Raw genomic sequence first — 17,430 nt, forward strand, 5'->3', positions numbered from 1 at the left:
GCTTGATACCACACCATGTCTCTAGACTCTTTGTCTTCGCTTCCTTTCAAATTCTAATTGTTTTCTGCTTTTTCCATTGTTAGAAATGGTGTGACTACAGGCTGAGGTGGGACCAACCTCCCAGGTCTGCCCTGTATGGAAACCTCACCTCTGAGATGAGGATCCCCTCCAAGAGCATCTGGCTGCCTGACATCATCCTGGAGAACAAGTGAGTCTAGAAAGCATGACATAAAATCATCACTTAACGTGCTGGCCAAGGGAACACTGCAGATTCATGATAACGGCGTCCATATTAGGAAGTTGTCAGACAAAACATGTGATCCCATACATAACCTCTCTCCTTTCTCTGTGTCTCCAAAGTGTGGATGGAAAGTTTGAGATAGCCATGTACTGTAATGCCCTGGTCTCTCCTGGTGGCTGTGTGTACTGGCTGCCTCCTGCCATCTATCGCAGCGCCTGCTCCATCACCGTCAACTACTTCCCCTTCGACTGGCAGAACTGCACCATGGTCTTCCGGTATGGGCATCACAGTCTCAACTGAAATTAACCACCAGCTGCAGGTAGCCTAGTGGTTAAGAGCGTTGGGCCAGTAACCGAAAAGGTTGCTGGTTTGAATCCCCGAGCTGGCAAGGTGGAAAAATCTGCTGTTCTGCCTTTGAGCAAGGCAGTTAACCCCAACAGCAACTGCTTCCCAGTCACCGATGACGTTGATTAAGGCAGCCCCTCACACCTCTCTGATTCAGAGAGACACATTTCAGTTGCAACTGACTAGTTCCCCCTTAACCTTGCTGGGCCATTATACTGTATACCCTTTCAGCAGATCTGAAAGAATTGAGTAGAGGCTGGATTCTATCCGTATCGCAGAATCTGTGTTAAAATGTAAAGGTAATATCCGATTGAGCTGACACATGCAGCATTTACCGTGAATGCAGTCTTTTAGTTTCACGGTTATGGATGACTGTGTTTCCTCTATCCACGTGTTCAGTTCCCAGACCTACAACGCTAACGAGATAGAACTAGTTCTGACGGAGGAGGACAACCAGCCTGTGGAGTGGGTGGTGATCGACCCCGAGGCTTTTACAGGTATTGCAGTAACCCTACGCCGCAAACACCTTGATTGATTTATGTGTTTTTTTGTGAGCGTATGAAAAATACATAGAACATCGTTCTCTCTCGTTCTCTCTCGTTCTCTCTCGTTCTCATGCACTCTCGTTCTCTCGTTATCTCATTCTAGACAGAATTGGATAATGTTCTAAGCAGCATACATGGAAGCCATGACACTATTCATATTAACTCTAGCTCTCCTCTGTTGCCAGAGAATGGGGAGTGGATCATCAAGCACAGGCCTGCTAAGAAGCTGATTAACCAGCGCTACACTAAAGATGAGTTAGAGTACCAGGAAGTGGTGTTCTTCCTGATGATCCAGAGGAAACCTCTGTTCTACGTCATCAACATCATCGTCCCCTGTGTCCTCATCTCATCCCTGGGCCTGCTTGTCTACTTCCTGCCTGCCAAAGGTGACGACTGCATGGACACACACACACACGAAAGCATTCACATGCACCAGAGGAAGCTGGTGGGAGGAGCTATAGGAGGACGAGCTCATTGTAATGGCTGGAATGGAATATATGGAACGGTACCAAACACATCAAACAAATGGAAACCACATGTTTGACTCCGTTCCATTAATTCCATTCCAGTCATTACAATGAGCCCGTCTTCCTTTAGCGCCTCCCACCAGCCTCCATTGACATGTACACACGTATGCACACCCACGTTCACAAACACACACACACACTCACATACTCACCGTCCGCCCTCAAGATATTCACCTAACCTGCCCGGTAACACCTTTAGATGCTCATGAAACCCAGTACATACAGTATTTCATTGTCTGAAGATGAACTGCAAGTCGCCCTGGATAAGAGCTACAAATGACTCAAATGTAAATGTCAATGTAAGATGTTCATCAGCTGATTGACTCTCTGTGCTTGTGGTCTGATATTGGTTTTGGTCAGCTGGGGGTCAGAAGTGCACCGTGTCCATCATGATCCTCCTGGCCCAGACGGTTTTCCTCATCCTCATAGCCAACAAGGTTCCAGAAACTTCCCAGACTGTTCCTCTTATCGGAAAGTAAGACCACTTATTTTAATATATTTAACTTAGACTATTTTACTGCTTCACTTAAATAAAACATTTAAACTTCTTCAACTACCACAAAAATACTTCTAAAGAGTGGAAGCAAGTCACACAATTTTCTTAATGGAAAATGACCTTCTAGTTCTAATATGTTATTCCATTAAAACAAAAAACAATGTTTTAAGTGAGAAGTAGCCATTGGTCGGAAGTTGATAAAGAAAGGAAATTCAGGAGCATCACAATGCCTACTTCACCCATGCTCTACCAAGGTTTTCCAGCACACAGCTTTGACCTGCTACAGTTGCTATGTTGGTCTGTTGTACTTCAAACAATGTGTATGCAGGTTGCTTAGGATTCAAACCTTCTCAAACAGCTTAATTCATACTCTTAGAGGAGGTTCTCCAACAATAATGGGATTTGTACCGCATACAAGGTAAAGTATTGGATTCTTCCCACATCACACTAAGACATTTTCCCATTCCACTACCTTTTCAAGCATTTTTTTTATTATATCAAAGCTAGCTTTGATTTATGCTTACAAGACTATCAGGCTTGATTGAGTGAGCTGTTTTGTCTTGTAGTGATGTGGTGCCTGCCTGTATTTCCTTAAATCTTTATTTTAGCAATACATGTCAAAATATTTCATAACATAAATTCTGGGTCAGTAGGTGCCCAGAGGTCTATAGAGCCTGTCTGCAGTCCTGATTTCTGTAACCGTTAGCTTTAATGGCTTTATGTGTTTTGTAGGTACCTGATGTTTGTCATGTCCGTGACCACCATCATAGTAATGAACTGCGTCATCGTGCTGAACCTGTCTCTAAGGTCCCCCAATACACACATCATGACAAATAAAGTCAGAAAGGTAAGACTATAAAACTGTGACCAGCAAGTTTGTCAGAGGCGTCCCAAGCCATTACGAGATGGCTTGTTAGGCCATAAGGGAAAGTTTGGCTGATCTGGACTGGTAGTGTTGACCAGGGTTGGGGTCAATTCAGGAATTAAACTGAAATTCTAATTCAATAATTAATTTTTAAAAATCTGATTTGAATGATTTATCAATAAACTGAGGACAAGCTATCTATCAAAACATTTTTAAACATCCTGAATTGAGTGTCTTCAATTCGAATTGGCCCCATACTTACATTTACATTTTAGTAATTTAGCAGACGCGCTTATCCAGAGCGACGTACAGGAGCAATTGGACTGCAATTGACAGTGTCGGCTCAGGGATTCAAACCAGCGACCTTTCGGTTATTGGCCCAATGCTCTTAACCACTAGGCTACCTGCCCCAACTCTGGTGTTGAACATTGACCCTTGACGTTGTTGACCTCAGGTCCTGCTGAACATCCTGCCTCGGCTGCTGAGGATGCAGATGCGACCGTGGACACCGTCTGAGGACTGTGACTTCAGTGATGGAACCGGTAATGGTCACAGTTACAGTACCGACGGTGGGAGTAACGTATTTCTAGTCCCCTGCCGGCGCCGCAGCTCCCTAGGACTCATCATCAAGGCAGAAGAATACGTCATGAAGACGGCCCGGTCTGAACTCATGTTCTCCAGGCTCAGAGAGAGAGACGGCCTCATGAAATCTGCACTGGAGAAGATCCGTGAGTAGGGTTACAAATAGAATATTACAATGGGAATTTGGGGAATTGATGGGAATTTTCGGTTATACTGTACTTACCCTCCACTTAGGATAAGGATAAGGGTTAGTGTAAGGGTTAGGGTTGAACCAGCATTTGGACATGAAGCTAGGGTTAAAGCTAGGGTTACTGCTGTAAGTACAGTGTAATTACGCAATAATAAGTGCAGTTTAATGTAAAGTGTATCACATTTTCAATCTTAGCTGCAAGAAAATTGCAAGAAATGTGTATAGGTTGATTCTCTGTTTGACCTTTGACCCTAGATAACAGTCTTGAGGGGGGTACGGCACAGGACCTGGGGACCAGCCTGGCCCAGGCCTCACCAGAGGTGCGCCAGTGTGTGGAATCCTGCAAACATATTGCTAAGAGCGCCAGGCAACAAAACAACTTTGAAAGCGTGAGTCTCCCCAAAGTGTTTCACCCACCTGGGTGATGCACGGCTGCCATTTTGTGCCAGAAAATGTTTCTGTAATAACGCTCATTACTCTCTCATTATTGAAAGGAAACTCCTTACGAAAATGTTGATTTCCCAACATTTAGAGTGATTGTCCACTTTTTAGTCTCCCCTCTGACCTGTCCCTCTGATGCCACACACAGGAGAACGAGGAGTGGTTCCTGGTTGGCCGGGTGATTGACAGGGTGTGCTTCATCGCCATGGCGCTGTCGTTCTTCATGGGTACCATCGGAATCTTTCTGATGGGTCATTTCAACCAGCCCCCCTCCGTGCCTTTCCCTGGTGATCCCAGGAAGTACCTTCCTCCATTAGGGAATAACATCACCGATCCCTTTGGGAATGACACTGGAGAAAATCTACTGGGTTGAGACTGTAAGGAGGGGCATGAAATGTCCATAAACCAGGAGGAGAAGTCTGAAAATGGCCCATGAAATGAATGGGGTTTAGCAGAGGTTCTAGATGCTACAGAATGCTTTGAGATATCTATGGTTATGTATGCATTGGTGGTCTGAGACTGAAACTAAACCATGTGGGTCTGTCAGAAGTGTTACAGTCTATGAGTTCACTCATTCAGTGAGACATGAAGGATTTTGGCAGAAAATTATAGATATCCATATTAATTACACAGGGATATGCTTGACCATATGCACTGATGCCTTGAATGATATGTCTGTTTCAGAGCAATGGTTGAAGGTGTTTTTTTTTAACATAGATATTACCACTGAGTAATATGCTAAAATTTTAGCACATTTTAATGTTTACTTTCTTTAAGGCAACCCAACCTGGACTCAGGGGTAGACGCAACATAGTACAGTGCCTTGCAAAAGTATTCATCCCCCTTGGCGTTTTTCCTATTTTGTTGCATTACAACCTGTAATTGAAATTGATTTTTATTTGGATTTCATGTAATGGACATACACAAAATAGTCCAAATTGGTGAAGTTAAATGAAAAAAATAACTTGCTTAAAAAGATTCTAAAAAATAAATAACGGAAAAGTGGTACCTGTATATGTATTCACCCCTTTGCTATGAAGCCCCTAAATAAGATCTGGTGCAACCAATTACCTTCAGAAGTCACATCATTAGTTAAATAAGGTCCACCTGTGTGCAATCTAAGTGTCACATGATCTCAGTATATATACACCTGTTCTGAAAGGCCCCAGAGTCTGCAACACCACTAAGCAAGGGGCACCACCAAGCAAGCGGCACCATGAAGACCAAGGAGCTCTCCAAACAGGTCAGGGACAAAGTTGTGGAGAAGTACAGATCAGGGTTGGGTTATAAAAAACTATCAGAAACTTTGAACATCCCACGGAGCACCATTAAATCCATTATTAAAAAATGGAAAGAATATGGCACCACAACAAACCTGCCAAGAGAGGGCCGCCCACCAAAACTCACAGACCAGGCAAGGAGGGCATTAATGAGAGAGGCAACAAAGAGACCAAAGATAACCCTGAAGGAGCTGCAAAGCTCCATAGTGGAGATTGGAGTATCTGTCCATAGGACCACTTTAAGCTGTACACTCCACAGAGCTGGGCTTTACGAAAGAGTGGCCAGAAAAAAAGCCATTGCTTAAAGAAAAAAATAAGCAAACACGTTTGGTGTTTGCCAAAAGGCATGTGGGAGACTCCCCAAACATATGGAAGAAGGTACTCAGATGAGACTAAAATTGAGATTTTTGGCCATCAAGGAAAACGCTATGTCTGGCGCAAACCCAACACCTCTCATCACCCCGAGAACACCATCCCCACAGTGAAGCATGGTGGTGGCAGCATCATGCTGTGGGGATGTTTTTCATTGGCAGAGACTGGGAAACTGGTCAGAATTGAAGGAATGATGGATGGCGCTAAATACAGGAAAATTATTGAGGGAAACCTGTTTCAGTCTTCCAGAGATTTGAGACTGGGACGGAGGTTCACCTTCCAGCAGGACAATGACCCTAAGGATACTGCTAAAGCAACACTTGATTGGTTTAAGGGGAAACATTTAAATGTCTTGGAATGGCCTAGTCAAAGCCCAGACCTCAATCCAATTGAGAATCTGTGGTATGACTTAAAGATTGCTGTACACCAGCGGAACCCATCCAACTTGAAGGAACTGGAGCAGTTTTGCCTTGAAGAATGGGCAAAAATCCCAGTGGCTAGATGTGCCAAGCTTATAGAGACATACCCCAAGAGACTTGCAGCTGTAATTGCTGCAAAATGTGGCTCTACAAAGTATTGACATTGGGGTGTGAATATTTATGCACGCTCAAGTTCTGTTTTTTTGTCTTGTTTCTTGTTTGTTTCACAATAAAAAATATTTTGCATCTTCAAAGTGGTAGGCATGTTGTGTAAATCAAATGACGCAAACCCCCAAAAAATCCATTTTAATTCCAGGTTGTAAGGCAACAAAATAGGAAAAATGCCAAGGGGGTGAATACTTTCGCAAGCCACTGTACGTTAACTATGTTACATCTAGTCTATGAGACCAGTCTGGGCATCCATCATCCATCATGTTTTTTGTAAGATGTTTGATTTAGTTGTGATTTTGATATTAACGAACACAGTGTTCTCTTTTCTAGTGTGTTGATCATACAAGTGTTTTATTTTTATTTTATTTTTTTCGGTATCAAGATATGCAAATTCTTGATACCATCTGAAAGGAAACACTTTGAAGTTTGTGGAAATGTGAAATTAATGTAGGAGAATATAACACATTAGAACAAAAAAACATGCGTTTTTATTTTATTTTATTGTCATCTTTGAAATGCAAGAGAAAGGCCACAATATAATATTACAGTTTAGGCGCAATTTAGATTTTGCCCACTCGATTGCAGCAGTGTGTGCAAAGTTTCAGATTGATCCAGTGAAGCATTGCAATACTGGACTATTTAGTATCAAGTCTGCCCAAATGTGCCGAATTGGTCAATTGATACATTTTCAAGTACATAACTCTAGAGAACATACAAAAATGATATGGCAATACAAAATGTTAGTTTACACACTCCCAGGAATGTCATACATGATGGATCATTAGCTTATACACTAACTTTCACACATCTAGATGGCCGGGCAGGGTGGGTGTGGAGCCAGATACAGCAGGGGTTCAAATTTGAATATAAAAATGGATTTTATCAAACAAAACGATGCTACATTTTATCTCTGGGACCCTTAGGATGACTAATCAGAGCAAGATTACTGAATGTAAGTACATTATTTACCTTCAGAGGTGAACGTTTCAAACCAGTTGCCGTGATAAGTTTTTGTTGTTGTGCACTCTCCTCAAACAATAGCATGGTATTTTTTCACTGTAATAGCTACTGTAAATTGGACAGTGCAGTTAGATTAACAAGAATTTAAGTTTTCTGCCCATATAAGACATGTCTATGTCCTGGAAAGTTTTATGTTATGCTAATCACATTAGCGCACGTTAGCTCAACCGTCCCGTATACGGGACACCGATCCCGTAGAGGTTAAAAAGCATACTTACTTACATGTATTGTACTGTTAATATTTTCTAAGTTGTTCTAAGCTGACATGTGGAATTGTTTTAAGATGGTCACATGATGGATCATTTAGCTATTTGATTTAGAATTTTAGGACCCCTGTAGCTATATATTTTTAAAAAATACAGTACCAGTCAAAAGTTTGGACACGCCTACTCATTCCAAACTTTTGACTGGTACTGTATATATATTCTTTGGGGGATAAAATATTGAATTTGGTTTTTACTACTATAGCCCATAGAAACGCATTGAATAACACATTTATAAATGGCAAAAAAAATTGTCAAAAAATAAATCATAAGGAATAAGGTTTTGAAGTGTCTCTCCTATGTCTAGGACATATAAGAAAGCTCAGGATATACACTGCTCAAAAAAATTAAGGGAACACTTAAACAACACAATGTAACTCCAAGTCAATCACATTTCTGTGAAATCAAACTGTCCACTTAGGAAGCAACACTGATTGACAATACATTTCACATGCTGTTGTGCAAATGGAATAGACAACAGGTGGAAATTACAGGCAATTAGCAAGACACCCCCAATAAAGGACTGGTTTTGCAGGTGGTGACCACAGACCACTTCTCAGTTCCTATGCTTCCTGGCTGATGTTTTGGTCACTTTTGAATGCTGGCGGTGCATTCACTCTAGTGGTAGCATGAGATGGAGTCTACAACCCACACAAGTGGCTCAGGTAGTGCAGCTCATCCAGGATGGCACATCAATGCGAGCTGTGGGAAGAAGGTTTGCTGTGTCTGTCAGCGTAGTGTCCAGAGCATGGAGGCGCCACCAGGAGACAGGCCAGTACACCAGGAGACGTGGAGGAGGCCGTAGGAGGGCAACAACCCAGCAGCAGGACTGCTACCTCCGCCTTTGTGCAAGGAGGAGCAGGAGGAGCACTGCCAGAGCCCTGCAAAAAGGCCACAAATGTGCATGTGTCTGTTCAAACGGTCAGAAACAGACTCCATGAGGGTGGTATGAGGGCCCGACATCCACAGGTGGGGGTTGTGCTTACAGCCTAACACCGTGCAGGACGTTTGGCATTTGCCAGAGAACACCAAGATCGGCAAATTCGCCACTGGCGCCCTGTGCCCTTCACAGATGAAAGCAGGTTCACACTGAGCACGTGACAGACGTGACAGAGTCTGGAGACGCCATGGAGAACATTCTGCTGCCTGCAACATCCTCCAGCATGACCGGTGTGGCGGTGGGTCAGTCATGGTGCGGGGTGGCATTTCTTTGGGGGGCCGCACAGCCCTCCATGTGCTCGCCAGAGGTAGCCTGACTGCCATTAGGTACCGAGATGAGATCCTCAGACCCCTTGTGAGACCATATGCTGGTGCGGTTGGCCCTGGGTTCCTCCTAATGCAAGACAATGCTAGACCTCATGTGGCTGGAGTGTGTCAGCAGTTCCTGCAAGAGGAAGGCATTGATGCTATGGACTGGCCCGCCCGTTCCCCAGACCTGAATCCAATTGAGCACATCTGGGACATCATGTCTCGCTCCATCCACCAACGCCACGTTGCACCACAGACTGTCCAGGAGTTGGCGGATGCTTTAGTCCAGGTCTGGGAGGAGATCCCTCAGGAGACCATCCGCCACCTCATCAGGAGCATGCCCAGGCATTGTAGGGAGGTCATACAGGCACGTGGAGGCCACACACACTACTGAGCCTCATTTTGACTTGTTTTAAGGACATTACATCAAAGTTGGATCAGCCTGTAGTGTGGTTTTCCACTTTAATTTTGAGGGTGACTCCAAATCCAGACCTCCATGGGTTGATAAATTTGATTTCCATTGATAATTTTTGTGTGATTTTGTTGTCAGCACATTCAACTATGTAAAGAAAAAAGTATTTAATAAGGTTATTTCATTTATTCAGATCTAGGATGTGTTATTTTAGTGTTCCCTTTATTTTTTTGAGCAGTGTATATATAATTTTTTTACACATATTTAACCACTTTTTTTTTTTAGGTAGGCACTCAAAACGAACTTCATACTTCCATTCATTATTTTAACCGGTACCAGTTACCTTCAGACGAGTCCCATGACACTTGTGGAGGTCGTAGAGCAAAACGGAGAACACTATTGTGAGAATCACATTAGTTTGTAGGCCGTTCGGATGCTAGACGTTTTCTCATGGTCTGACAAACACAACTGTAGCTCGGCCACCTTCCACCGCAGATGTGGAAGGCCACCATAGGCGGATGCGGTCGATTGAGACGCAGCCCATGCAACAAAAAAAAAACAGATCTCTAGTTTAAACTGACAGGAATTTTTTATTATGTTACATAGATTGACGCACCGGTGCGTCAATAGAATCTAAGGGGTTTTAAAGGAACCACTGTGCAATATGTGAGTGCATGCTATGTGCAGTAATTACTCTAGTTGCAACCATAACAATACCTTAATACAATGTTGTTGCTAGAGTAAAGCAGTGTGTACCTACATAGGTTTAAGAAATACTTAATGGAAAGAGCAATTTAAAGTGTTACCAAATTCAAAGCAACAGTGGTATATTACCATGGAGTTGAGTGTCTGAACCATGCCTATTGTAGTTTATGACAGGTTCTCAGTATATCAACGCTCAGGATAAGACCCAGATGCAGACCGTTCGAAATAGCAAAACGTTTATTTACAAAACAGGGGGCAGGCAAACGACAGGTCAAGGAAAGGCAGAGGTCAGTAATCCAGAGCAGAGTACGAAAGGTACAGAAACAGCAGGCAGGCTCAGGGTTGGAAACAGGAGACAAAGGGCTGTAAGACATAGGTTTAATCCTAGACACATGAAAAGTGGGATGAAAGAAAGAAAGAAAGAAAGAAAGAAAGAAAGAAAGAAAGAAAGAAAGAAAGAAAGAAAGAAAGAAAGAAAGAAAGAAAGAAAGAAAGAAAGAAAGAAAGAAAGAAAGAAAGAAAGAAAGAAAGAAAGAAAGTATATACTTGGAATCACTGACCACTTTAATAATGGAACACTAGTCACTTTAATAATGTTTACATACTGCTTTACTCATCTCTTATGTATATACTGTATTCTATTCTACACTATTTTAGTATTTTAGTCAATGCCACTCTGACATTGCTCAATCTAATATTTATATATTTCTTAATTCCATTCTTTTACTTTTAGATTTGTGTGTATTGTTGTGGATTGTTAGATACTACTGCACTGTTGGAGCTAGGAACACAAGCATTTTGCTACACCCGCAATAACATCTGCTAAATATGTGTATGTGACCAATACAATTTGATTTGATTTGATGTGGGCCCTGGATACCTCCAGAAAGTATTCACACCACTTGACTTATTCCACACTTTGTTGTGTTACAGACTGAATTCAAAATGGATAAAAATAAATAAAAAACATCTCACCCATCTACACACAATACCCCATAATGACAAAATGAAAACATGTTTTTAGAAACGTTTGCTAATTTATTGAAAATGAAATACAGAAATATCTCATTTACATACAGAGAGGGAAAAAGGTATTTGATCCCCTGCTGATTTTGTATGTTTGCCCACTGACAAAGAAGTGATCAGTCTATACTTTTAATGGTAGGTTTATTTGAACATTGAGAGACAGAATAACAACAACAAAAATCCAGAAAACGCATGTCAAAAATGTTATAAATTGATTTGCATTTTAACGAGGAAAAATCGCCTGTATATTTTTTGTGACTGAGTGTATTGATACACCATCCAAAGTGTAATTAATAACTGTACCATGTTTAAAGGTGTTGCTTTAAAAGGTGCTACCCAAATACCAATAGGTGCCCTTCTTTGTGAGGCATTGGAAAACCTCCCTGGTCTTTGTGGTTGAATCTGTGTTTGAAATTCGATGGCGATGTACCTACAGTCAAAACATAATCCTCTTCATAAAGACATATTTTAAAGGAGGATTAAAACAACATATTAACATAGATTCTATGCTAAGGACACCTTTCGGATAGGCTAATCACTGTTGATAAACCAGGGTCATTTTCATTAGGCACCAAACAAAAGAAAATGGACTTAAACAGGTAGGGACTCTCTGAACTTGTCCAATAAGAAACACTCGTTTTTGTTTTCCCTTGTGAAACGTTTTTCTAGAGTATGCCTTAATGAATACAACCCAGCTCACCTTGTACAGGTGAAAGCCGATGGCCTGGAGGTCAGTGTCAGGGCGGTTCTGGGGCCCTAACGTTGAACCCTGTAGACCCCACTAGGTCGTCACCCATGGTGACCGGGAAGCGGGGATTCTGTCAGTGAGACAGGAAGTTCCTGCTCCCCCCCAAGGCCGATGACCCCGTGACCCAAGCGCCCCGGAAGAAGTGAGTCTCCCACTCCACCTCTGTTACCAAATAACTTATAAAACAGTAGACATTACACAAAATGTATCTAGAAAGTCCAGTTTCCTAGACTTGAGAGACATAACAGGATCTACAAAACAGATGGCCATGATATATCAGCCATAAACCACGTACTTTTTATCCTATCCTTATTTGGTCCCTAGCTCCTCATTAGACCTATCCCTCTGAAGTCACAGTTTTGATTGATCTGGTCACGCTGGATAAGAGCGTCTTCTGATTGATCTGGTCACGCTGGATAAGAGTGTCTTTTGATTGATCTGGTCACGCTGGATAAGATCGTCTTTTGTTTCCATTAAGCCCATCTACGGACGGTGTTGTAAATTAGCCTTAGCTAGAAACACTTATGTGCAACGCATTAGACAATTGTTTGTTCAATGTGTCAATGTGTTTGTACTTGTCCCGATCCAAATAAACCAAGGAGGAGAAGACCCTGAGGAGGAAGCTCCCCTCGGCCCCCTGGAGGAAGGTAGTGGGGATGAGCAGGAGGAAGCCCTCTGGAGGAAGGTAGTGGGGATGACCAGGAGGAAGCCACCTGGAGGAAGGTAGTGGGGATGACCAGGAGGAAGCCTCCTGGAGGAAGGTAGTGGGGATGACCAGGAGGAAGCCCCCTGGAGGATGTTAGTGGGGATGACCAGGAGGAAGCCCCCTGGAGGAAGGTAGTGGGGATGACCAGGAGGAAGCCCCCTGGAGGAAGGTAGTGGGGATGACCAGGAGGAAGCCTCCTGGAGGACGGTAGTGGGGATGACCAGGAGGAAGCCCCTGGAGGAAGGTAGTGGGGATGACCAGGAGGAAGGTAGTGGGGATGACCAGGAGGAAGCCCCCTGGAGGAAGGTAGTGGGGATGACCAGGAGGAAGCCTCCTGGAGGACGGTAGTGGGGATGACCAGGAGGAAGCCACCTGGAGGAAGGTAGTGGGGATGACCAGGAGGAAGCCCCCTGGAGGAAGGTAGTGGGGATGACCAGGAGGAAGCCTCCTGGAGGACGGTAGTGGGGATGACCAGGAGGAAGCCCCCTGGAGGAAGGTAGTGGGGATGACCAGGAGGAAGCCTCCTGGAGGACGGTAGTGGGGATGACCAGGAGGAAGCCCCTGGAGGAAGGTAGTGGGGATGACCAGGAGGAAGGTAGTGGGGATGACCAGGAGGAAGCCCCCTGGAGGAAGGTAGTGGGGATGACCAGGAGGAAGCCTCCTGGAGGACGGTAGTGGGGATGACCAGGAGGAAGCCACCTGGAGGAAGGTAGTGGGGATGACCAGGAGGAAGCCCCCTGGAGGAAGGTAGTGGGGATGACCAGGAGGAAGCCCCCTGGAGGAAGGTAGTGGGGATGACCAGGAGGAAGCCTCCTGGAGGACGGTAGTGGGGATGACCAGGAGGAAGCCACCTGGAGGAAGGTAGTGGGGATGACCAGGAGGAAGCCTCCTGGAGGAAGGTAGTGGGGATGACCAGGAGGAAGCCCCCTGGAGGAAGGTGTGTGTGGATGACCAGGAGGAAGCCTCCTGGAGGACAGTAGTGGGGATGACCAGGAGGAAGCCCCCTGGAGTAAGGTAGTGGGGATGACCAGGAGGAAGCCCCCTGGAGGAAGGTAGTGGGGATGACCAGGAGGAAGCCCCCTGGAGGAAGGTAGTGGGGATGAGCAGGAGGAAGCCCTCTGGAGGACGGTAGTGGGGTTGAGCAGGAGGAAGCCCCCTGGAGGAAGGTAGTGGGGATGACCAGGAGGAAGCCCTCTGGAGGAAGGTAGTGGGGATGACCAGGAGGAAGCCTCCTGGAGGACGGTAGTGGGGATGACCAGGAGGAAGCCCCCTGGAGGAAGGTAGTGGGGATGACCAGGAGGAAGCCCCTTGGAGGAAGATAGTGGGGATGACCAGGAGGAAGCCCCCTGGAGGAAGGTGTGTGTGGATGACCAGGAGGAAGCCTCCTGGAGGACAGTAGTGGGGATGACCAGGAGGAAGCCTCCTGGAGGAAGGTAGTGGGGATGACCAGGAGGAAGCCCCCTGGAGGAAGGTGTGTGTGGATGACCAGGAGGAAGCCTCCTGGAGGACAGTAGTGGGGATGACCAGGAGGAAGCCCCCTGGAGTAAGGTAGTGGGGATGACCAGGAGGAAGCCCCCTGGAGGAAGGTAGTGGGGATGACCAGGAGGAAGCCCCCTGGAGGAAGGTAGTGGGGATGAGCAGGAGGAAGCCCTCTGGAGGACGGTAGTGGGGTTGAGCAGGAGGAAGCCCCCTGGAGGAAGGTAGTGGGGATGAGCAGGACGAAGCCCCCTGGAGGAAGGTAGTGGGGATGAGCAGGAGGAAGCCCCCTGGAGGACGGTAGTGGGGTTGAGCAGGAGGAAGCCCCCTGGAGGAAGGTGTGTGTAGCACCACCCGTAGGTGTGGCAGTGTGTGGAGGCACAGGGAGGACTGTTCAGAGTCCCAGACAGGTTAAAACGCTTCTTCTCTACCTGGGGATGGATACAGATAGATAGATGCATGCGTCGCATGCATGTACACACACATTTACATTTTAGTAATTATCCAAAGCAACTTACAGTAGTGAGTGCATGCAGTTTTCATACTTTTTCAAACTGGTCCCCCGTGGGAATCAAACCCACAACTCTGGCATTGCAAGCGCCATGCTCTACCAACTGAGCCTTTGAGGTGATACAGTGAGGGAAAATAGTATTTGATCCCCTGCTGATTTTGTACGTTTGCCCACTGACAAAAAATGATCAGTCTATAATTTTAATGGTAGGTTTATTTGAACAGTGAGAGACAGAATAACAACAAACAAATCCAGAAAAACGCATGTCAAAAATGTTATAAATTGATTTGCATTTTAATGAGGGAAATAACTATTTGACCCCCTCTCAATCAGAAAGTTTTCTGGCTCCCAGGTGTATTTTATACAGGTAACAACCTGAGATTAGGAGCACACACTTAAAGGGAGTACTCCTAATCTCAGCTTGTTACCTGTATAAAAGACACCTGTCCACAGAAGCAATCAATCAATCAGATTCCAAACTCTCCACCATGGCCAAGACCAAAGAGCTCTCCAAGGATGTCAGGGACAAGATTGTAGACCTACACAAGGCTGGAATGGGCTACAAGACCATCGCCAAGCAGCTTGGTGAGAAGGTGACAACAGTTGGTGCGATTATTCACAAATGGAAGAAACACAAAAGAACTGTCAATCTCCCTCGGCCTGGGGCTCCATGCAAGATCTCACCTTGTGGAGTTGCAATGATCATGAGAACGGTGAGGAATCAGCCCAGAACTACACGGGAGGATCTTGTCAATGATCTCAAGGCAGCTGAGACCATAGTCACCAAGAAAACAATTGGTAACACACTACGCTGTGAAGGACTGAAATCCTGCAGCGCCCGCAAGGTCCCCCTGCTCAAGAAAGCACATATACAGGGCCGTCTGAAGTTTGCCAATGAACATCTGAATGATTCAGATGAGAACTGGGTGAAAGTGTTGTGGTCAGATGAGACCAAAATCGAGCTCTTTGGCATCAACTCAACTCGCCATGTTTGGAGGAGGAGGAATGCTGTCTATGACCCCAAGAACACCATCCCCACCGTCAAACATGGAGGTGGAAACATTATGCTTTGGGGGTGTTTTTCTGCTAAGGGGACAGGACAACATCACCGCATCAAAGGGACGATGGACAGGGCCATGTACCGTCAAATCCTGGGTGAGAACCTCCTTCCCTCAGCCAGGGCATTGAAAATGGGTCGTGGATGGGTATTCCAGCATGACAATGACCCAAAACACACGGACAAGGCAACACAGGAGTGGCTCAAGAAGAAGCACATTAAGGTCCTGGAGTGGCCTAGCCAGTCTCCAGACCTTAATCCCATTGAAAATCTGTGGAGGGAGCTGAAGGTTCGAGTTGCCAAACGTCAGCCTCGAAACCTTAATGACTTGGAGAAGATCTGCAAAGAGGAGTGGAACAAAATCCCTCCTGAGATGTGTGCAAACCTGATGGCCAACTACAAGAAACGTCTGACCTCTGTGATTGCCAACAAGGGTTTTGCCACCAAGTACTAAATAATGTTTTGCAGAGGTGTCAAATACTTATTTCCTTCATTAAAATGCAAATCAATTTATAACATTTTTGACATGCGTTTTTCTGGATTTTTTTGTTGTTATTCTGCCTCTCACTGTTCAAATAAACCTACCATTAAAATGATAGACTTATCATGTCTTTGTCAGTGGGCAAACATACAAAATCAGCAGGGGATCAAATACTTTTTTCCCTCACTGTATGACTGATTTGATGCTAATATGGCAAAAATTCGCTAGCTAGCTAACCAAAAACTGTAACGATGTATTTGACAGACAAGAAGTGCTCATTGTGCAAATGCATTTATGTTTTCAGTAAATATTGGAGACGAAATATAGCTTACATGTTATAAACAATCTAAACCAACCTCATCTGTTTTGCCCCATGGTTTTACCCCATGGTTTTGTTGCTAAACAACCAACCCGTCTATATGGTTTCCTTTTATAATGGAATAGTTCACTCCCAAACCGAAGACTGTCAGACGTTCTCATACATTCAAAACGATTCAACTTTGTCTGATGAGAAGTGCTTTTATAATGAGGAAGTATTGAGTATAGTTGCTCTGCAGCTGTCCCTCTTCATTGATGGGATCCACTCCACTGTGACATCATTAAACTGCGACAGGAATTGCATCTCATCCAACAAGAACTACCCCTCTTGGGTCCGGCCCAGCAGGTCCAGAGAGTTCCAGCCTTCTCCACTGGTGGGACAGAGAGTTCTAGCCTTCTCCACTGGTGGGACAGCGAGTTCCAGCCTTCTCCACTGGTGGGACAGCGAGTTCCAGCCTTCTCCACTGGTGGGACAGCGAGTTCCAGCCTTCTCCACTGGTGGGACAGAGAGGTCTAGCTTCTCCACTGGTGGGACAGAGAGTTCCAGCCTTCTCCACTGGTGGGACAGCGAGTTCCAGCTATCTCCAGTGGTGGGACAGAGAGGCCAGTTTATTGCTGAGGCAGAGGTTCTTCAGACACACACGCACACACACACACTCTACCTCTCTCTCCATGCTCCCTCTCATCAGCATCTGCCCCAGGGGTTTCTGATCCAGATTAGTATTCCTCCCCCCTTCACTGTCCTCATGTCCACCCACTTCTGCCCCAGATTAGCAGATTGGGAGGCAGTGGCGTGTATTCATGGATGCGAAGGGAAGCCAAATATTCCCCCAAATATTTTACAAGAAAAAAAGACAAAAACATATAAAATAATGTATCTTTCGTCTCTCTGTGTTTCATAATTTTCCTTCAATTCGCAAGAGGTTGAATGTATCTCACCGGAGAAAGCATCCGTGAAACAGCGCCCCTCTGTCTCTGTTTGTGT

The 17,430-nt window shown here is 45.0% G+C and overlaps 1 protein-coding gene across 1 annotated transcript in view; it reads left to right on the forward strand.

The window, feature by feature from the left end:
• The window catches only part of LOC311099016 (acetylcholine receptor subunit gamma-like), a gene marked incomplete at both ends in the record, with an annotated part of 7,532 nt that extends 2,927 nt beyond the window's left edge, over positions 1-4,605 (forward strand). The window contains 9 exons of the mRNA XM_084139614.1: positions 84-208; positions 361-516; positions 986-1,083; positions 1,317-1,517; positions 2,019-2,133; positions 2,887-3,001; positions 3,474-3,747; positions 4,047-4,180; positions 4,381-4,605. Of these exons, the coding sequence (XP_083995740.1) occupies positions 84-208; positions 361-516; positions 986-1,083; positions 1,317-1,517; positions 2,019-2,133; positions 2,887-3,001; positions 3,474-3,747; positions 4,047-4,180; positions 4,381-4,605 (1,443 nt within the window). The remainder of the gene's footprint in view (positions 1-83; positions 209-360; positions 517-985; positions 1,084-1,316; positions 1,518-2,018; positions 2,134-2,886; positions 3,002-3,473; positions 3,748-4,046; positions 4,181-4,380) is intronic.
• Between the last annotated feature and the right edge of the window lie 12,825 nt (positions 4,606-17,430).

This window comes from Coregonus lavaretus (genome assembly GCF_964263955.1).
Source record: "Coregonus lavaretus genome assembly, chromosome: 23".
In the NCBI taxonomy this organism is placed as follows: Eukaryota; Metazoa; Chordata; class Actinopteri; order Salmoniformes; family Salmonidae; genus Coregonus; species Coregonus lavaretus.